Source organism: Ambystoma mexicanum, chromosome 10 (genome assembly GCF_040938575.1).
Source record: "Ambystoma mexicanum isolate Mex_15411 chromosome 10, UKY_AmexF1_1, whole genome shotgun sequence".
Taxonomy (NCBI): Eukaryota; Metazoa; Chordata; class Amphibia; order Caudata; family Ambystomatidae; genus Ambystoma; species Ambystoma mexicanum.
The window spans coordinates 1,306,754,083-1,306,777,506 of record NC_090932.1 but is presented as its reverse complement, the minus strand read 5'-3'; the positions used below and the strand labels follow the sequence as shown (position 1 = coordinate 1,306,777,506).

The 23,424-nt window shown below is 44.7% G+C and overlaps 1 protein-coding gene across 1 annotated transcript; it reads left to right on the top strand.

Moving 5' to 3' along the window:
* Positions 1-1,112: 1,112 nt before the first annotated feature.
* LOC138492283 (ubiquitin-like protein ISG15) lies at positions 1,113-9,162 on the top strand. The gene is made up of 2 exons (XM_069619334.1): positions 1,113-1,264; positions 7,634-9,162. The coding sequence occupies exon 2, from the start codon at positions 7,637-7,639 to the stop codon at positions 8,102-8,104; it is 468 nt and encodes a 155-aa protein (XP_069475435.1). The 5' UTR covers positions 1,113-1,264; positions 7,634-7,636; the 3' UTR covers positions 8,105-9,162.
* Positions 9,163-23,424: the final 14,262 nt, after the last annotated feature.

The following is a 23,424-nucleotide window of genomic DNA, read 5'->3' as shown; positions in this document are numbered from 1 at the left end:
TCGAACTAGCAGAGATAGACCTGCCGTTCCGTCCACGTTACCAAAATTGGACAAGGAGGTTTATAATGTGGTTGCGTTTCCAATCTGTTCAGATCACTTCTGGTGTACTAGAGGTGTGGGGCTGATTGATGGTTTAGAAACCGATATTCATCCCTGGACTGCTGGAGCCCCAGAAGTTGATTTGTCACACTGCCTCCTCCTGTTTCCCTGCAGGTCTCTCCCAGCCTTCTTCTGTTTTCCCTGCACTTGGCTCTTTCTGTCCTTCCCTTGGGCATTATTTCTTCCCTTTCCTCTGTTCCTTCTCAGGTATGTCTGCCCACACTAGAACCATTTACCCTTACTTTGCCCTCCTTTTGACAATCGCCAAACTGTACTTACATTTATTCCACCACTTTCATTTTCTGTTTCCCATCCGTAATCTGCCTTAACGCCACAACCGAAAATTATCACATACTTATGAATATTACAGCTTCTATGGCCAAATGACCCTGCCCTGACCCAACAAAAACATGCCCCTTCCTTAAAACTAATCTCTCTCTGCCTTATGAATGATATGGGGTGGGTGCCTTTTTTGTGGTTGCAGGCACTGGGATGAGAGAGACGGGGAAGCTCCTCCAAGTGGCATCTCTAATAGGAGTCACCAGCGCTTTGACCAATCACGCTGGTGGTAAAGTGGTGTTAATTCTTATTTTCTGCTTCCATAGGACTTCATGGGGATTTTGCATATTTACCCCGAGCGGTAATTCCAGGCAGTAGAATTGATGATTGTGTTATGTGAAGTGAAGGATGCTGGAGTTACACCCTCCCCTTTAGACTGAGCTGTAACACTGGTGGTAATTCCATTACCCAAAAGTGGCAGTACCGAAGGGTTGCCACACATTTACGGCAGCACTGAGTGCTACTGAGTCAGAGCAGTGCCCACACAAGGAAGAGGCAGTCGGGAGAGCGCGGAGGGGGGAGAAGGAAAGCGAAACTCCCTTTCCCTGCGGAGATCAGTTTCCGTTTCTTTACTCGAGCATCATCAGAAACAATGCGTCGTCACGGGGCCCTGTGCCTCCTCCTGCCATATAACGGGACACCCGCAGAGCGCTCCTACAGACCGCCGGGCCGGGAGACCGCAGAGAGCAGGGGAGGCCTCGGAGACTGCATGCAGAGTGCTGATCAAGAACCAAAACAGCACGGAGAGACTGCGGCCAGAGGCAGGCGGGAGGAGTGAGAGACGGCGGATTCGCTTTCTGTAAAAGAACCAAGAGCCCGTGAAACAGTAAGTTCCTTAACCAACCATCTTCACTGGCGACAGGTAAAGCGGTTGTGCGTTTTGCGAGCGACTCTGGTTTTAGTAGTTTGAACTCAGGGAGAGCTGCTTAGAGCGTATAATGCCACGTGTTCTTTATGAAGCGCATTCCCCAAATGGCTTCACACAGAGCCCGTTTATATGCCCACATTACTACAACACAATCGAAAAAAGCACACTGTTAAGAATTGATGTCCAGGCAGGCAATGACGTTAACAAGGTTTATTCAGTCAGAGACATGGTGACAGCAGGCACTGCCCTAGGCAGCAGGCACCAACTGACTCCATAGAATTCCCTCAGAAAACAACACTCCAAAAGAACTCATGACATCATAAAAGATAAACACATACATCAACCAATGTGTAAGAGATAGAATGCATGGGTGCATATTAAATAACTGTAAATCTGCTTGACGCTGAAGCAATATCCCAACACACACATTTTATAGCCCTCGGAAGGATTAAACGTTTTGCCGCGTTTTTTACCTGAGACCAAACGTATGTCAGTGGCAGGTGCTTAACCCACTGAGCTGTCTAGCTTGCACTTTGCACTTTCCCCGAATATACATCAGCGAAGGCAATCGATCGTGTCAAGTAGGTTTTGTTGTCAAGGTGTGCTTCATTTAACGCCATGGGATCCCTGTAAGCAACCTACACTTGGCAAATTAGGGGGGCATTGACTGTGATTTCTGAGTGGTTGCAACCAGGGGTGTTGCTAGGTCTGGAAAAGATCAGACACTATGCTAATGTGGGGACTGTCGGTACTGGGGGCTAGCTAGCCTTTTTGGTTGTAACCCCTGAGCTTCTATCCAGGGCTACAACCAAAAGACCTGGTTCTATAGCCCCCTCAGCCCCCCCCTGGCAACGCCTCTGGTTATAACATTGTTCATATCAGCTGTGTGTTGCGGTGGGAGTGTAATTTATCCAATGCTGAGGACAGAGAGATAGTGAAAAAGCACCCAAGCAAAGATGAACGAAGTATTTTACATCTGCAACGAAAATATTCCTGTCCTGCCGTCCCCATCACCCCAACCTCACCCCGATTTGGCAAGAATGAAACAGTGCCAACGCATGCATAGACCCGTTCCAATCTGAAGGTGCTTATCCAGTCCAGGTTTTTTCTTTGCATTCTGGGACTTGTCCGAGTTTTATAATGGAAAAAGTGTAACTACAATTCCCAGAATGCAAATAAGAAAACCTGGATAATCACCTACAGAGTACAATGGGTCATGTTGGCAAGTACACGCATGTCTGTCATGTGTTGGGTGCTTCGTGGAAGCGACTCGCCTGCTCTCACATACATGTAGTGTAATGCGCTGGGCGCGCCCTGATACCTGGGTACCACCCGTTTCCTTCTGGCGCGGTGCCCGCATAGACTCTCCCGTGAGTGCTTCCAGGGCATCCTGGGAAGTTATAGAGGAGATGCTGCACTGCCAGAAGGCCAAAGAAAAGAAACCGCACTCGCCCCCTTGCCCAGCAGTTAAGGTTAGGACGCACTGTGCCAGGCCCTGGCACCAGAACTGGCACTCCCCCTCCACGCCCCATAGCCCACATCACTGAAAGCTGCCCGCGCCCCTGCTTCAGAGAGTTGCTATGGAGCTGACCACCACTCCTAGACTGGGGTAACTTTCTGCCAAGTTTGGTCGGTGGGAGACAGGGTCCAGTCACAATGATGGGCCAAGACTGTGCCACCTGTCACATCGCACACAGCTCTGCTAGGAATCTTTGTTAATTCGGGGAGTGTATTTCCTCATAACGCCTTTCCCCTCCGTGCCTTTCCTCTCTAGTGCATGTTCCTTGAGGTGCGGCAGTTTGCATTACTCAACTCTTTTTCCCAAGTGGATTTAACGTGGGGCTTTCTCCCTCGAGATCTGTCCTGTTTATTAGTTTCGGTATCTTTCACCCTTAACTCCTTTCACCTCACCCTTCACTCACAACCCTTCAGCCACAACTGCTTGCCTCTCTACCCCATCGTCCTAAATTCATCCCACTTTCCACTTAACCCAGACACTTTATCCGTAATCAGACCCCCCAGGATATATATAGTGGCAATGATTTACACATTTAATGGGCAAAATAAAACTAGAAAGATTGCTGCACAAATATGTACTTTTCCCAGAATGTTTGCTTCTCTTAAATATTTTATACTGTAGAGAATTCCATGTCTAAAGTCATTACTGGGAATCAGAAAGGGAGTTCCTTCGGATTAGTGAGGTTCCGGCCACTGGTGCTGTGGACGCTGCAGGTCAGCAACTGGCACGGACTCGTTTATTAGACTATTTATTTATTTATTTATTGAATGTGACATAGTTCAAATAACTTTGCACATATTAAAAGTCAGATGACAATAAATAAGTTAAAACATACAAAATACCATACAGTTACAATGCAATGACAATATAATAAAATAAACAATTAATACAAAACATTCAGAATTCACTAAACTCAATTAATTGTTTCTTTAACTATGACAGCTTTTAGGCACAATCAGCCATATTCTATAGAGTGCAAGGTGCACAGCAGTCCTTTCAGATTGGAGGCAATAATATCAGAAGACTGGCTCTTAATGGAGTCCATGTTATGAACAAAGGTTCCAAGATGGCCCATGTAAGTGGTCCCCAGTCCATTGCATTCAGTCAGCGCATGCTTAGGCGTCTCCATTATCTCTCGTCTGATGGTGACTCATTATAAGGGCCAGATGGGTAAAATGCTATATTTTGTGCCCGTTTAGCTGCATTTCAAAATGTTTACAGCACATTTCAAAATTACACATTTAGAAACGTATTTGTTGTGAGAGCACAATCGTTACAAGTGAATGGTCTGCTTATCTTTTTACTGCTACCTTTCACTTTTTACTCCATCTTTTCATCCCTTTCTTCTAGCACTTCAATGCTACCATCACCACTAACCACCTTCCCGCTCACCAAGAACTTCACCCCTAAATGTTCACCAGCAGGCCAACCCAAGTTTTCTATCCCAACCCTTTATCTCTAACCCTTCAATGCTAACATTTTCTACAGCCTTACAACCTGCCATCTTTAAACCCTCACTCCTAGTCTCTTGCCCCTAACCCTTCGCCATTTACCCCATATTGACGGCTCCACATCCTTCACCCGTTACCCCTACCTCTTATCTCTAACCCTTCTCCGTTCACTCCTAACCAATCACCTGTTACCCTATACACCTTTCCCTTCACACCTTGCCTTTTACCCCTAGACATTCACTAATAGCTTTCAAACCCTAACAGTTCACCCCAAAACCTTCACTACCAATTATTTTTCCATAATAACCCCTCATTCTTATCCCTTCACCCCTAACCGCTTGGTTCCTAGCCAAGTCACCAGAACCCTCCCCCCTCAACATTGCCCCTGGCTTCTGACCCCTGACCCTTCATCCCAACCTGTAACCCTTCACCCAGACCCTTAACCTCTAATCCTTCACCCCAATATATTGCCCCTAAGCTTTCGCCCTTAACCCCCTACTATATTCTTTCACCCACAACATTTGACTCCTAACACTTCATCCCTAAACCTCAACTCTTCACTCTTAACACTTCTCCTCCAGCCCTTCACACCTGACCCTACACCCCAGTCCAATGGCTACCAATGTTTGACTCTCTCACATTAAAGGCAAAGAGCCTGGGCTGCACAGGGCCTCCCACTGAGGTCTTACCTTAATAGTATGAGCAGAAAACCATTTGCAATGGGATGTGATTAGTGAGGTTAACAGGTAAATGGCAGTGACCATTACTCTGGCACTTTTTATCCTTAGAATTCTACAAGGGGTTCATAAGCTATACTTGTTGGGTGATTAGACAATATAGGTGTACAGAGGGAACTTAAAATACATGGAACATTTGTCCCTAAAGTTCAATGTCCCCCTTGTGACATCCATTAACTCCTCCCATCCTAAGCCCCGCCTACCCAGTGCCCTCAGTCAATCTTGCCCATAGGGCCTATACCTTAAATATACCACTGCCTCCCAAGCCTTGTCCACTTACCCTTGAAGGCTAGCCTTTGGCCTTTAAAGGAAAGGATACTCACGGAAAAACACAAAATGAAGAGAAGAAGCAGGTCTGCCAATCTGAGGCAGCTTCTTTCATAATGAGTTATGTTAGTGACAGTGAGGCCATAGCATTACTCTGCTCCACTCACCGTCCGGGTTACCATTGAGGAAGGCGGTGGGCACGAGCCCTGCCTCGATAACTTTACTGCTGAGTGGCCGGGTTTGACAGACGATATAAATGGCATTTTCTCCTCTTGTGGAATCCTGGTGGGTTTTCAGGATATCCCTCATTAATGTTCATTAGGATAAAATGTGCATACATTTAGGGTCATTGTATGCAAATTTTTCTCATGAATATGAATGAGGGGTATCCTCAAAACCCAACATGGATCCAGCCCATCCTTTGACAATGAGTGTACGCCCCACGCCACTTCTATTTGAGACCTTGGTTTTATATTTGATGATTCTCCCTCTTTTAGTCCAGCCAAATTAATCATATTCAAAAGTAAATTCAATTTTTTATCACTGCTGAACCCTACAGAGTATTTTCCCGATCCCTGCCTCTCATGCCAGGTAGGTGCGGTCGAAGCAATTTTTTATTTTAGGGTAGATCAAGTTGATAACGAATACCGGGGATCTGCAACCTTTAGCTTTGTAGATGTTTGAGACTACGACTCCCGTCAGCCCTAGCTAGCACTGGCAACGATGAGGAATCATTGGAGTCATGGTCCAAAACAACTGCAGAGCGGGAGGATGCATATCCTCGCCTATACCAGGGTCATCACTCTGTACTCTTAAAAGCGCCCAACAAGTCCAAAATGTGGTGACCCATCTCCAGGGAGTGTAGGAAGAAGGGATCCCATGTCTCCCACTAAGACTCGTCATTGGCTCCCTCTTTCACAGAGATTACACTTTAAGGGGTGATTCAGAAAGGCAATGATTTCCATGTGTTAGTTACACTTATGCACTGGGGCTTCGCCTTCAGGAAATCAGGTGTAATTTAAGCAGTGTATGCTACTTCGTTTTCTGAATGTCACACATATGCCCGCGGAAAGGTTTGTGAATTAGCTTCTAAGTCTTTATGTGTTGTTTAAAGAGCCCTTACATTTGAGGCCAATTCCTGATTGTTGAATGAAAGTATTTATTCATCGTGGTAATGCAGCACTATGCGCCAAAGTACTTAATGTAAACGTGGTAATATAGAATCAGGAAACAGCAGTACGCAGAAAGGAATACATTTCAGGTTGACGTAGGGAAGAGGCAATAATTGGGCAATGGAAGGGAGTGTGTCCTTAGATGAGAAGGAAATAAGTGCCCTCTAGGAAGGGAGCAGAGTTCTTTAGATAGAGGGTCTCTCAAAAGGAAGCAAATAAGGAGAATGAGCAGTGGAGAGATGGAGAACAGGGCGGGGGAGGGGAAACAGGAAGAACTTTAACGGCTGAGCGCAGGGAGTGAGTTGGCTCATTGACAAGTGAAGAAAGACAGGGAAAGGGTGGTCCTAACCATCAACATGCTTGAAAACAATGGGCCTCATTACAACCCAGGCGGTAAGTTCCCTACTTTACCAGAAACGGTAAATTACGGTGCCGTAATTAGCACCAAGACGGGTTAGCGCCTTGCATTTTAACGCCTGCTAAAAGCAGGCGTTAAAATGGTAATCAGGCATTAAGGGTTAAACCCTTAAGGCCTGGGTTGTAATGAGGCCCAATATATAAATAAACAAACACAAAATGCTGGTAAGCAGATATGTAAGGCCAAGGGATGCCTAAAAAGGTGGCAGGCCACAGGGATTAGGGTGCTTGCTCTGTGGATCGATGTGGATCGACTGATATGAAGGAAGCATGCCCAGATTAGGAGTCAATTGACTCATTATAACAACTGTATAGTTAGGTGAGTAGATGTAGATGATCTCCTAAAGCAAGGGTCTGCAACCTTTGGCTGTCCAGATGTTTCGGACTACAGTTCCCACCATATTTGGCAATTAGCTATGCTGGTTAGGGATGATGAGAATTGTAGTCCAAAATATCTAGAGAGCCAAAAATGACTGGCCCCTGTCCTATATAAACTACCGGAGGAGTGGGGAGGGGTGTGGTTGCTGGTTAGGGATGGGGAGGCATCTCCTAAGACACTCCATAGGCAGGTGTGGATAAGGCTGTGTGTGCAGATGTTCTGCTTGCCTGCAGGGCACACACATGCCACTGTTGCATCCCTCTTGGAGGTAGATCTCAACATGAGTCTTTGGGCTCCTGAGGATAGAAGGTGTGAGTAATTCTTGTAACAGATGACCGGTAGTTTGTGTGCCTTGTTGACACCCTTTCCCTCTTTACTTCCCCAGGTGATGCAGTTGAATGTGAAGTTCCTGACAGGGGCTGTCTACACCCTGGATGCCAATCCCTCCATGGCCGTCTCTACTCTAAAAGCAGAGGTGGCCAGAAAGACTGGGGTGCCCGCCCACCAGCAGAAACTGGGGTCACAGAAAAATGGGTATGTGGAGCTGCAGGATACAGCGCGGCTGTCCGAGTATAATCTCTCACCGGGGGACACTTTGCTGCTGGTTGTGAAGGAAGATGCCTCCTTCGAGGTGTTTCTCATGACAGACAAGGGCCGTAAGTCCCAGTACACCATCAAACCATCGGAGCTTGTGAGTGAGTTCAAGGGGAGGATTTATGAGAAGGAAAAAGTCCAGGTATCTCAGTTCTGGCTCAGCTACGACTCAAAGCAGCTGGAAGATCGCCAGAAGCTTGGAGAGTACAACATTGCCCCTGGGGGGACCATCTACATGAACCTGCGTCTGCGTGGAGGCTGACGGAGAGAAGGTCTGGCACGTGGAGCCGCTGAATGAAGGACTGGGTCCTCCACATGTCCCCATTGCAACAAGGTTGGCCACCTTGGGACTCAACACCTTATCTTATTCCTGTTGTGGTCTCCTCTGCGGGAATTCATTTGTGCCCTGTGGACTCTAGCATTTGGCAGCGCGGCCAGACATGCAAGTCCACATCTCTGCAAAATGTACTGCCAGCACTTCGACCACTTCAGAGGCCTGTTCTGGCTCCATGGTTTCAATTGTATGACCTATCGTTTTTACTTTCCCCAGTATTAATATGGTCCCAAAAGACATAGGGCTGGGGGGCAGTTAGGTTTTTCCTTTGATAAGGGAGAAGGTGTTGAGCCTCTGAGACGCAACAAGGGAGTTCACAACTGTTAGCGAATAGAGCGTTAGAACAGGGAGATGAAAGTTCCTGGAAGAGGATTGAATGAGAAATACAGCATAGGATGAGCTGTGATTTCCTGACCTGGTTGAAAATCAAGTGTTTTCAATGGGTGTTTAGTGGTATCCACATCACGAGGTGATTTAGGAACTTTGTACACTCAGAAATTAGTTTTCAGGTTAGGATTCATGTGCACTTGCAATGGTTGGTTTAGCCCTGATGTTCTAGAAATTAAGAAACACCAGTATGGCTTGTGTAAGTAAAACTATGTTTGAAAAAGAAATGTGTTACATATTAAATTGCTCTAAAGAAATAAGGCAAAACAAGACACATGAAGATGGAAAAGAAATAACCAATACATTGAATAAGGTCGGTCACAAGCAAAGCTTCTAGAGAATTGTGTTGGCAGTCAATGCAGTGAAAAAACTGGGAACAAATAAGATTGAAAAGAAAAAGGTTGGGGGAAACCTGTGATTTCCTTTATTGACTTTAATGGAATGTGAGGAGGAACGCTTTGGCTTAAAGATGCTAACTGTGTGTAGAAAACTGATTGATTCTGTATACATCATCTAATCTGTCCATCTCTATTTATAAGTTTCATGAATGTTATATGTTACTCAAAAGGGCGAAATAAATCTATTCTTGTTTCTCTCCACCCATCGGTTTCCTTTTCTCATTACCAGCTCTACTTACTCATCTTATTAAACACAAAAAGCAGACTAGGTCCCCCATGACCACCTATGCGTGACAAGAGTAAATGTCTGTGATGAGAAGGAGTGTCTAGTCAATGGCGCCCATTTTTACGAGAGCCACATTTCATAAGACTCAGTGCTTGTGCAGCTATTTGCCTCACAGCGAGTGAAGGAGAGACAAACTCTTTTGACACGTTCCCCTCAAAATTGTTTGCGCTAGGTTCCACGTAGCTCGCATTTATCTGGAAAGGTTTAATATACATCGGCGCTAGGGCAGCAGTGGCTGGCTAATCAGGTATTGGGAATGCAGCTGTATTTAACAGAACAAGGCCACGTACCCTCGCTACCTCCTCAAGGTATGGTTGCATGTGCGCTCTGCAGATACTTCATCATTCTGCCACTCTGGGGACGTACATTAAATCACTCAATATGGCCGCTGCCCTCTCTCTTCCTCCGTTAATGTGAACCCCTAAGGCTCCTGCAGACTTACTCTGAATTGTCCACGCTACCAGCTCTTCTCCCACCCTGGTCCCCGTCGTCCAGGCTGTCAACACCTATCATACCCCATACACACCTCTCCTACCCCAGCAGACGTAAGATAATCATAAGGTGGGGGAAAACACTGACACCTTTATTGCCTTTTTAAATTGAATTGCATCTGGATCATCTTTCAAATCAGCACAGGCGCTTCTGGGCAGGGTCTTTAATTCACCGAAGTGCCCGTGGCAGCAGAAGTGACATCACATGCACGATGACGTTTCAGGAAGTGTCATCACATGGCCTTTGACCCTAATGACATGATTCACAGGAAGTTATATATTAGACCCAGTGATATCACACATTGTAATAATAAATACCCATAATTGTAAGAGTAATATAACAGCAACTACTATTGACAGCTATTTAAATTTCCAATCATATATTAACTATGCTGCTGCCTCAATATGTTATGGGTGTTAAACAATGCCAATCCTTCCATGGCCGTCTCTACTCTAAAAGCAGAGGTGGCCAGAAAGACTGGGGTGCCCGCCCACCAGCAGAAACTGGGGGCACAAAGAAATGGGTATGTGGAGCTGCAGGATACAGCGCGGCTGTCCGAGTATAATCTCTCACCGGGGGACACTTTGCTGCTGGTTGTGAAGGAAGATGCCTCCATCGAGGTGTTTCTCATGACAGACAAGGGCCGTAAGTCAGGGCACACCCAGCCGAACTGCCAGTAGCAGTTCTTTCTTATGCCAGTACAGCCCCATATGGCCAGTTACTGCCATCTCAGACCAGTTCAAACTTCTTGTACCAGGCATATTCATAATATGGCAATACTTCAGTGTATGATCATTACTGGCTCATGTAACCACATAGTGTCGCTTTATGTCAGGCAAATCCTCATACCTTGTCTTTAGTAATCATATGCAAGTTGAAGCCTCAGAAGCCCCAATGGTGTAAGCACAAGCCAACTGCGGCCTCGATCGTCCAAGTACTGCCCGATACAACCCCACATGTCCGGGCGTTCCCATCACATGTCAATTGTAGGCACATTCACCCAGGTACAGCCCTATATCACTGGTCCCTCCATGCGCCCCAGCACTGGAAGAGTTAAGACAAATGGCCCTGGAGTCAAGAATGTCAAAGAAGTCCAGAATGGATACGGTCTGGAGGTGGGCCGGGGAACAGGGGTAGAGATTGAATGTGACAAAGGCACATTTAAGAGTAAATGATGATTACACGTTTTGGTTGGAAAACTGAACGGAATCCTTTTTTACATGATCTCAGTTTGAGCAGTTAAGCAAAAAAGGATGCTAGAATGGGAAAGTGCTTTTACCCAGGATCACACAATTTGGTTAAGTAGAAAGCAGTCATTTGAGAACATCTGTTCTTGTTTCAGAATCTCTAATTTACTAAGAACACAACATCTTCTACTGTCCTAGCTTTACATTAACATATTAATAGTTATGGATTGTTTCCTTTCATGCGCAGAATCAGTTGCTTGTGTTTAATAAAGAACATTTGCAAAACACCAAGCTACATTCTAAATGAAACTGAAAAAAAAAAGAATTGTGATCAAAACGTGCTGGGTAAAAGAAGCATGATATATTCTCTTTCTGTCCAATGCTTGCTAACTTAATCATTTCATGTTTTAGCACTGCAATTAACAGACATAAATGCTATCCAAATAATAGTACACAATTTATCAACATAGTAAGGATGTGATACTGAGTTGGCTTTTGGAAATGAAACCTATTAAAGGCTGCAAAATAAACACGTTTACAAGCAACACGCCTCAAGTCCCAGTGCGACCCTCATACCTTTCTACATACTGTATAGCAGACACCAGCAAAGTTATGGTGGGTTTAAAAAGGCTTGAAAAAACCCTTTCACCGGAAATGTGAAAGTAGAATAAGTCACGTGAACCAAGTCATGCAAGCCACAGCGCCATTCAGGTAATAGTGTTGTCTGCAGCCGTAAGAAATGTCTGTCTTGGGTTTATTAAACTATTTATAAACTAATGTCCTTCAAGACAAAGACACTTTTCTGGATGAAGGCTTGCATTTGGGCTAATGTGTTTACCCACAATGCCTTCCTCATATGTCTCTGAAATGGAGGTGAACTTCCAGGGATGGTTACTGGGTGGCGCTGTGGCATGTGTGACTTGGTTCAAATGACTTATTCTACTTTTATATACTGTAGACAAGAGGGCTTTTTAAGTACAGAAAAATAAAACTGCCACTCGTAAGACGCAAAAAGGGGACACTGAAACAAACTGCAAACACATAAGAAACACTGCTGGTGAACGGACTAATATTATGCTACCTCGTAGGATGGGCAATGATAATGTAATTAGAGAAGCAAAGAAGCATCTTCGTAATGCAATAAGAATGGTAGTGAAGAAAACCGATCCAACACTATCTGTCCAGGATGTTGCATGTCACATTAAAACACTCAAAATGGATTACAAAAAGTGGGTTAAGCTACACAAAAGGGAAAATGAAGTACAATTATGGAAACAAATCGCAACAATGGCTATGTCTAATAACAACCAAGGCATTTGGCATCTCCTTAGAAAACATAAAAAACGTGATTTGTCAATAAACTGTATTTCTGAGGATACATGGGCCTTATACATCGCAGAAACACTGGGTAAAACTGAACTATCTAATAACATCCTCCCGCTGCCGGAAGCCTTATTGGACTGTAATATATCTGTATCCGATATTATTAAGATTATTGACAAACTGAAAAATTCTCGAGCAGCTGGACCTGACGGTGTTTGTAATTTAGTAATTAAAAAAAAACCTGCTCTATGGGGTGCAGCATTGCTATTGTTATTCAAACAAGTTGGTAGGCTTGGTGTGATTCCCCCATCGTGGAAAACTAGCCATATTCTGATGCTACATAAAAAAGGATCTTGGGACAATCCTGCTAACTTTAGAATGCTAGCCATGCTTGATGTATCTTCCAAAATTTTTACTAAAGTTTTGCTACAAGAACTGACTGTATGGATCGCCGCCTCCAACATATTACCATTAAATCAAATAGGTTTTCGCGATAAATCTAGTACTACGCATAATCTTTTGCTACTTACATCTGCTATTGAGCACACTTGGGCCAAACGGCATCTAGACGTATATTGTGCCTAAATTGATTTCTCCGCCGCTTTTGATACCATCTTACGCAACAAATTTTGGCAAAAACTTAACTCTTGGGAATTCCACAAGGTCTTTTGAGGATGTTGATGCTGCTTCATACCGTTACCTCAGTAAGAATCAGAGTCAATGCTGCTGGCAGATTATCGAAAAACATGGCAACCTGTTGTGGGGTGAAACAAGGTTGCATGATAGTGGCAATCCTCTTCAATCTTTACCTGTCAGACATGATGAATGCTTTCAATCTAACTAATGCTAATCCTGTGAAAGTAAATGGTGTGATTGTTGGTTGGCTTGCCTATGCGGATGACCTGGTGATACTAGACTATACCCCAGCAGGTCTCCAGCATATGCTTGATTCCTTGGTGTCTTACTCTGCCGCCAATGGCCTAACTATCAATATCGATAAAAGTAAAATGATGGTCTTTTCCAAAAAACAAAGACCTAAGAGATATTTGTGGAATCTAGACTCAAAAAAATTGGAACAAGTAATGTCATACAAATATCTTGGTATTATTGTTGGCGAGAAGCTCACTTGGGAATCCCAATGGTCAGCACTTAAGAATCGGTGTATTGTGTCCACAAATACTTTGAGTACCTTTATTGGTCGTAATAGTGGCTACTCTGCTACATTGGTTATTAACATCTATTTGGCCAAAATATGGTCAATGATTTTATATGCTGTTGAGATATGGGGTCACTCCTTTGTCAATCGCATGGTAGTATTTGAGGCTAAATTATTGAGGAAACTACTACAGCTACCACATAATCTTAGCGTTGAATACCTGTATTTGGAGTTTGCAATTAAAGGTATCTGGTGTGCCTATACATGCCAATGCGTATTGTCTTATGAAAAGGTGGTCACTCTAGCCAATGACACGATTATTGTGCCGTATATGCAAGCGTACCTTCGTCTAGAAGGTAATATGCTTGTTGGTACTCTTGGTATTATACAACAAACTTATAGAAAGTGGTTGCCCGAGAGTACTCCAGGAATGTCAACGATTGCTGCTCAGAAAAGAGATATTAAAAAGAAAGTGTTTGAGCTCTGGAATGAGCAAAATATAACCAATGTTGCCTCAAAATCAAACAGTGGTCCTTATCCTGAAGAGTATCTAACCAGAATCACGCCTCCAAAATATATTGTGGCACATCCAAGCACCAGCACTTTTCGCACATATCTTCTAATGAAATTTAATATGACAAATGCACTGGCAACTAAAGGTGATATACTGGGTATCCCAAAGGAAATGAGAAAATGTCGCTTATGTGGTAATGATGTTTACGAGTCACTTTACCACTTAATAATGAACTGTGAAAGCCTGACAGCGATTAGAACTAAATCTTTTAAATCTTTTAATAATGCAATTGATATGACGGACACAACTGAACTATGGATGTCTTTTATGTGTGGTAATGATATCAACCTAATATATTATTTTGTCATCTTTTATGTAAAGATTGTGGCAATTTTAAAATGTATTGAATGATGATTTTTATATGTATGTATTGGATACCATATTTTAGAATTGTTATTTTAGCCTCTGTATTGATGATTTGTATATGTTGTATTGTTTTTGTGTTATACAAAGCCTTTTGGCTATAAGTATATCTAATCAATAAATAAATAAATAAGAAACACATGCGTTTAAATTGCACAGACAAATAAAGTTTGCTACAGGCCTACGAGGTGTACAGCTTGGCCTAAGAAAACTGAACATTTTCCATAATAGCACTAGCAATGGCATCTTAAAAAATATGGAAAATGTTCAGTTTTCTTATGCCAAGGAGTTCACCTCATAGGCCTGCAGGAATCTCGCGTGGTGCTAGCTTCCACTGAACAAGTAGTTCTAATTTTAAAAAGATAAACGAGATTGTATACATTAAACATGTCAACAACTACGTTATTTTTTCAGGTTAACAGAGCATTTTCACTTTATAGGTGTCTAAGTGTGAATGCCAATAAATCATGGGTCGCAATGGCAGTGGCTGGGGATGGGGGGGGGCAAGAGGAATGCCAGGGGCATCAGGGGTATCAGCTGCTTTGCCTTGCTACCTCCACATGATGTACATTATTTATTTATTTGCATTTGTATAGCGCACTTGCAGCCCGGAGGCATCAAGGCGCTGTTACAAGAATTTTGTAAGAAGTGTTGATTCATATGTTGACGGGCGACCCAAAGGTCTCTTGGTTACAGGTACAAACTACATGAAATACCGGTGTGATCAGAGTTACATACATATAATTAATACAATGGGGTCATTTTTACATAGTGATCATTAACAGTATACTTTCAGACAAAAAGCTTGGTTTGATTGCTTCGCGGAATGCTTGGTGGGACTCGATAATTCTCAGGTGGGTGGGGAGTGCATTCCAATGGGTGGCTGCCAATGTAGGGAAACTGAGCCCCCCGCGTGGACTTTTCGAGCCTTGTTCGTGAGAATCATGTTGGAGTAACCCTTCCTCAGAGGTCTTGAGGCAGTGTGCTTGCTTGTCGGGTTAAAAATCTACAGTATTAACTACTTTATCACGGCCCAAATTGACCTTTTCAGAATTTACCGAATTTTTTGGTTCGAATTCTTTACACATTTTGGTCAATTTAAATTAAATATAGATGTGCAGTGGGGTGGGGTAAGGGAATAGGTTAAGGTGGGGGAAAGTGTGAGGGTGGGGGTGTTCCCCCCGCATTTAAAAAAAAACGACAAAATAAATTTGTTAAATTATGAAAAGGTCCATTTATTTCTATCAAATAGACCAGTCTACAGCGTGGGGCATCCCTATGGTTAATGTGCAGTGTTGCTTAAATGATTTAGTACACCAAGGTGTTGACTTGCAATGACGATTTATTGGGCAGTTTACTAAAAACGCTTTCAGAGAGTGAACGTGGCAAAAAGGTTGGCAGTCACAAAGGGGAGTGAAGACTGGAACTTCTTTTTTCTCTGCTCTCAGTGTCTTGGGCACTTGGTGTGCTCTGCACGTCTGGCAGCCTTGTGCTCTGTGTGTGTGTGATGTACTGATACATCAGCATGGGTGACATGCCACCACATGATGGTTCCATCCCCATGCAGCCGTTCTTAAGGACAGAAGTGTAGAAAGGTGGGCTGTTACTCAGATGGCTCGCCCCATAGGTTGTCACCTAATTCCAGGCCTTTAAGTGGTCGGGGCTGAGCTAGTCAGTCTCCAAAATCTGGAATTGAGTTGCGGCTCCCTCAGTCCCTCGACTAGCGACTGGAAAAAATTTGGAACATGTGGAGTCAACACAGTGGTGATACAGACCGCTACAAGCAGAATGGTGACACAAGCTCCTGTACGCCGTATTTTCAAAACGAACGCTACTCAAGACACTCTAAAATGGACTCCAAGTCCACCTAAGAAACATGTGCAGTTAAACACAAGTTATCAACTGCACAGAGACTACGACAGATCCATCATTAATGGAAGCGGCAAGGAGACTGAACACCAATATGACTGAAAACAGTGCAATTAAAAGCCTAGTCATCTACTAAGGCTAATATAAGAAGAGATACCAGCGAAATTGCACTTGTCCAGAATACCTATTAAACAGTAATTTAGTAGGCAACAATTACTTTCACAGAATTCATTGATATATTTTACAAAATAGAAGGACACGAATTGAGTATTGAACTTGAACGTAACTTCAAATGTAGGCACACGTATCACCGAACCCAAGTGGGAGTGTAGTGGAAAGAACAGCAAAAGAGAAATCCCCTGAAGAAGTTCCTAAAAATAATGAAATAGAACTAAAGAAATGAAACATGTTGGGTTACGAATACAGCCTTTTTCTTTTTTTTTATTGGTTATTTGTAATGCGCCTATACAGCAAAATAGTGTTTCAAGGCGCATCAAAGCAAGGAGGGGGAACAGGAGGAAATCAAAACAACATTCTTACTAGGCCTTGAGACGTTCAGAACGTGCACGTGATATAAGAAGAAAGAAGGGGAGCGTTGGAGAAGGGGGGCAGTGGGAGTAGGGGGCGCATATGGGTGATGATCAAGACAAAAAACAAACAAAAGCAATCTTAATAGGCCCTGCAACCATTCGGATTGTGCATGTGTCATAACATGAACAGAAGAGGAGAGGTGGAGAGGGGGAGGGGCAGCGAGGGTAGGGGACGCACATGGGTGAGGAAACTGTTGTGGCGAGGACATTGGACCCAGGGAGGAAGGAGGAAGGGGAGGGGACAGAGAAGGGAAAAGGCAGTTTGTAGAAGGAGAGAAAATAAAGAGGATGCTAACAACATGTGGCTCTGTGGCTCTTATTATGGGCATGTCCAACATATAACAACTGGCGACGAAGCGCAACGTATCCATGTGGCCTGACAATGTTGCCCAACAGAGACGCCGGCTGGACCCATTCCAGGAACGTTGCTGGAGTCTGACACCACCCGACAGTGCAGTCGAGCGAGCGGAAGGCAGAGCCTGCTGGTGAGGAGGACCAAGCGGGAAGGTGGAGCTGGCGAAAGAGACCAAAAGTAAGAGAGAGTTGGTGAGGCGGACCCAGCAGGAGGACCGCAGTAAGCTGTGCCAGGCGACCCGCATATTATAGCGGAGGTGGGAGCAGGAGCACACATACACAGGAAAAGACGGTGTGCAGCATATGGCCACTACACTAGGCCACCAGGACATGGAATGCTCACAAAGCGGACGTCAGCCACACTAGACCACCAGGGAGGCAGATTTCCACCACGAGGAGGGCATAGTGGAGGAAGAATATATATGTTTTACTTTAAAAAGGCCAAACAAAGAAGGATAAAAGGACATGCACCAAATTACAACCACACTGCAAGGAGGGTGGTGAAGAGACAATCGTAGCACTAAAAGAAGACAGTAGACTAAGGCACACGGCAAGCTACACAGCGCAGGAGGAAAAGAATGCCAAGAAAAACCAAGACACAAGAGAGCAGGGATATTGCAAGGGCATGCCAGCCTCATAGAACAAGCAAGCACACTCCATAACTAAGCAACATGGCTGATGATGCACAGGCAGCTGCAGATGCGAGTGCAGGGGCAGGAGCCTAGGCCAACATCGGGGCAAAGGTCACATCCAGGGCAGCACTTCTATGGCGACCCAATCCATTCACGCTACAGCCACATCATGACCAGGGACAGAGATGGGAAGAATGGATGGAGGAATTTGAAGACTTCCTGTGAGCCATTGGAGACCAGAACTCACCTGATAAAATAGATATTTTCGCCAACTTGGCTGGTTAAGAGATCAAGGGAATTCTAAAAACAATCCCTGCGCAGGAGAAAGCCACATATGTGCTTCTAGTGTCTGCCATCAACAGGAAGTTGGTCATACTACTCAACAGAGACTATGAGAGATACTTGTTCAATCAATGTGTACAACTACCTCAAGAGAGGGGAGTTCGTCATTAGGCTCCAGAGGAAAATCACCCACTGTGACTTCGCCAACTTCAATGATGATAAAGCATTCAGACTCAGGATAATTGAAGGGTGCACTTCCTTGCTCTTCAGGAAACACCTACTAAAAAGCACCTTTCACTATCGACCTAGCCAGAGTATACGAGCGAGTAGATATGCAAGCAGCAGCCATGGAGAACCCTAAGAAAAGCAACACCATTGCGGCAATATACAGATCGGGCCCTACGTCAACGTCTGCAACCAAGGAATGCCAAACAGACAGGGTCCCCAAAACCCGCACCAACAACCTCAAGGAGAGAAGCAGTGTTATAGGTGTGGATTTGAATTCCCCCACAGAGGACAATGCCCGGCCATAGGACAAATGTGCATGGGGCGTGGCAAGAAAATCACTTTCAGGCAATGTGAAGGGAGAAATCGCTGACGCCTGCTGCTTACAGACTGACTCCGCTCGCCGGACCGATCAGGAGACTTGAGCAGCTGAGAGGATTCAACCACAGGACGTACCTTGACTGTGACATCCAGCGAACAAACCTGGACAGAAATGTGCCAACCTTCCAGGCCCAAGGAGGTGTAATTATAGCCATGGAGGATCTTGAAATCAACATGTCAACACTCTATCTGAATGAATACGACTATTCACCCAACCCGCCAGCATGCTATGCTCTGGACCAAGAAGACACCCAGGGACCCGACTCAAGCCCATACCCGATGCCATACTACAGTCCGGACCCATACGAAAAACCCCAACTGACAGAGAAATAGAACAGACGCCTGACCAATACTGCAACTATGACAGATACAGCCAAGAATACGTCAGACTTCTCAGTGATACCTCCAACAACAGCGCAGCTCCAAAAGTTGCCGTCCATATCGGTGGCCTCAACAACCAATTTATTGTGGACACTGGGGCAAAGGTCAATGTTATGAACGAGTTCCTCCACCATGCCATAAGAGACATCTACCCACTATGCCCATCCCAGGCTCGAATATTTCAGTGGGGTGCAGCTCACCCATTCTATTCAAAAGGACAATTCCAGTGTGACCTGTTTCACAAAAGATGAAGAGTACCCACAACCATACACTTCATCCGAAGACCTTTGAATGGGCGATGTCTTCTCAGCTACCGGACAGCTCAGGCACTGGCCCTCATCGACATATGACCAATCTGAAGTTGTTAATGTCTTCCCCCAGGAGTGCAGGCCCTGTGCTCAATATCACATCCGGAAATGAACATCGAGGAACTCAAATCCCTGTTCCCCAAACTGTTTGAAGGGGTAGGCATGCTCAAAGACACAGTCATATTCCCCCACATTGATCCAAAGATCAACCCAGTGCCTCAACACCCATGCAGGGTAGGATTCCACATGCAAGCCCAGGTTACGCAAGATCTGCAACTACCCACATGACAACAACATCATTGATGAAGAGAATGGCCCCACCCCATGGGTAATCCCAAAGAAAAATGGCCACATGCTCTTCTTCGTCGACATGCACATACCAAATACTGCCATTCAAAGAGAGAGGCACCCAGGCCCTAACATTGAGGACATGCTAGTGAGACTAAATCAGGCCACTAGTTTCTCCAAATTGGACCTTAACCAAGGGTACCACCAACTGGTGATTGACCCGCCTCCAGACCCATTACCACTTTTGCAATGCACAATGGGCTATTCCGCTACAAGCGGCTCAACTTTGGGATATCCTCGGCCGCAGAAATATTTCAAGAGATGATTCGCAGGCTGATATCCCTGGTGCTCAATGCCCTCAACTACAGCGATGACATCCTGGTCTTTGGCACCACCCAGGACCAGCATGACCGAGCGCTTAAGGCCGTCTGTCTTTCTACACAAGGTAAGGCTCATCCTGAATGGACCGAAGTGTGCATCAACAGGAAAAGCCTGTGATTATTTGGCCATACCTTCTCGGACCAGGGCCTCACGGCCAACCCCGAAAAAATCGGCACCATTGTCAGCCTGGCATCCCCCACAGGGGTTGCCAAACTACGATCATTCCTAGGCATGGCAGGCTACTGTGCTCGTTACCTACAAAACTATGCCACCCTCACAAACCCACTCCGACAGCTCCTCAAGAAGGACTCTCCGTTTACGTGGGATGCACACTGCCAGGAAGCATTCAACACCATTAAAGCGGAACTTGCCAACAATAGTCGGCTTGCCTGCCTCAACCTGGAAAGAGAGACTGAACTAACTGTGGACGCCAGCCCCGTCGGATTTGGCACCATACTAGTCCAGACAGACCCGGGTGGTGAAAATGGGCAAAAAATGGTTGCATATGCCAGCAGGGCCCTATCGCCAACCAAACAGGCATATTCCCAAGCGGCAAATACACCCCCACGCCCTTTGCAAATAGTGCTGCTACCAAAAGGACTCTGGCAACGAATAGCCATGGACTTCTAAGGACCATTAGAAGAAGGAAGCCACCTACTCATGATAATGGAGAAATACTCCTAGTTTCCAGTAATAAAGCACGTACAATCCACGGCATTCCACCATGTAGCAGGGGTGATCGATGAACTATTCAGTGAATGGGGGATAAAAACAGACAACAGACCACCATTCCAAGGCCAAGAGTTCTGGAAACTCGCCGCAGTCCTAGGATTCCACCACCAGAAAATCACGCCCTGTGGCCACAGGCCAATGGGATGGTGGAACGATTCATGTCCACCATCAAGTGGACCAGACAAAAAGCCACAGTCAATAAAACATCACTACCTGCTCAAGCAGTATGTCAGATGCTGAGGAGCATACAAATATATGGTAGGAGGATGATTAGCCCTCCCTTACTTTTCGGTAGTGTCCCTATGGGTGCTCACCATTTTGTATGTGAAGCTACTTGTCACTATTTATACAGGCAGCTGGAGAGAGAAAAGATGATGCCATGTCAGGTCATCTTAAATCGCTTTTATTTAGAAAACATTACAATTCATTTTAGAAAAAGAACTCATGGGAATCAGCCTAGGCTGTATTCACATAACATCTCAAAACTATATATTTTTATACAAGTTCAATCAAAAAAGTGCATATATATAAAAACAAACATTTCCGTGATAATGAAGTGACTGGGGATAGTGTGAAGTGTTAGTACACAGTCCAATAAGACATAGAGGGCCTGATCACGACCTCGGCGGTAACGCTAACGCTATTAGCGCGGGGGCTATTAGCGCGACCGCCATAGCCCCGGCGCTAATAGCGCGGGATCACGAGTTGGGCGGACTTGGAAGTCCCCACTCCCCATTGAACCCATTCGGAAATGCCCCATTCCCCTTTGGGCTCAATGGGGAAAATGTGCGCTCTTACCGCCGGCAGATTTCCCGGCGGCGGTAATAGCGCGAATTTTCAGCTGATTTTCCCCCCGCCAAGAGCTGGGGCGAAATCCGCCAAAGCCCTGATTTGGCGGACCCTTAAATCCGGCGGTAATAGCGCTACCGCCGGATTTAAGGGTTACCGCCGAGGTCATGATCAGGCCCACAGTCTAACGTAAGCAATTGGGATTTATAAGTCATTCATCATCTAATGTGTTGTTATTTCTTCACCAGATTATTGATTTGCAGGGTTACAGTCAAAATGCTCATGGTCTGTGTATAAGTAGTTCATGGGAACAAAAAAGCCAAAGTGATAGGCTTTTTCTCAAATCGTTGACATGTGTTTCCGCTCTTTTTACTCGTGATGCAGTTGTGCACACATGCTTACGTGGTTGCTAGTTAGAGCCATCTTCAGGGCATGTAAATCATTTTGATTCTGGCTAAGTCGGGGCCCCTTTAAATGTGTATATATGACTTGCATTTTGCCCTCACTTAGCGGGTAGGGTGATATCATAAATGAAATAAGCAGAACGGCCAGTGAGCAATATGGGCTCAGAAGGGCTGCATCCTAGAATAACTGTCACTGACATGGGATATATATAAACATTTGTGTTTGTTATTATTTTTCCAAAATGCTCTTTGGCTCTATGCAAAGCACCAGGTGGTTTAGGGTGGTGCTATTTGTCCTCCTCCCCTTTCTCATGGGTGCTTTACTGGGATATACACAATATAGTATACAAGTGCACTGCAGTATCTAAAGAGAACTACTCAGTTATATAAATACAAGTCACAGGGTGCAGGGGAGAAACTAGCAGCCCTGGCACTGGGCTATCAACTAACAGAATCATGAAAACCAGTGTCCACAAACTGTGGAATACTCGTGTCCCTGCACTCCTTGTATGGATGTATAACAATCAATGTTTATGGGTGTCAACTCTTGTTTTTGGGAAAAAAGAATTCAATTGCACACATCATTTTATAAAAGAGGTTGTTATTGGAAATTCAACTTTTCAAATGAATCTTCGCGATCAATAATCTGCATATAAATCACAAACATTTTCATGAAATCCAATAAATCCAATGGATCTATGTTCTATGTCTTTCGGGACCAATGTTCCTTCCTCAGGAGCTCAATTTTGCAATATATCATGTCCTCCAGCCTTTACAGTATTCAAAATAATCTAGTAAAAGACAATGGAGAGAACAGCATCTTTAGTATGCTTAGTGGTTGCATTTGTGCATACTCATTATTCATGATTTGATTCTATCTGTCATGGCCCATCAATCATCATTCACTTGGTGTGGGTCCAGAGGATTCAATCTTAATGGTTGATGTTATCGTGTCAGTCTTCATGGTGTCGCCAGTCACATTGAATGACTGGTGAAACGAATAGAGCATAGATCCATTGGACTTAGTGGATTTCATGAAATTGTTTGTGCTGGGAACGCAAGTGCAGGGGACGCAAGTGTTCCACAGTTTGTGGATACTGGTTTTCTTGATGCTTTCCTGGGTTATGTCAGGGATAATTTAACATCTTGAGGTCTGTCTTTGGCCAACAAAATCACAATTTAATGTGACACAACACAGGAGCTTTTAGTTTGAGAAGGCTAGTGCCCCCCCTTAGGGCATAGGTGCATGCTATTGGCCCTTCCTTGAAGGTGGGTACTTGATACAGATTATCAAGATACACTCAGATATCAGGAGAGCTGAACCCCCAAATGAGCATTTACGCAGAACTGTTATGCACATGAGGCCTAGGTCATTTATTAACAGAATTAGGGGGATTTACAGGCAGCAGTTTATCTGGAAGCTGAGCCAGAGGGGCTTTTATTCACAGTATGCAGACTGGATGCAA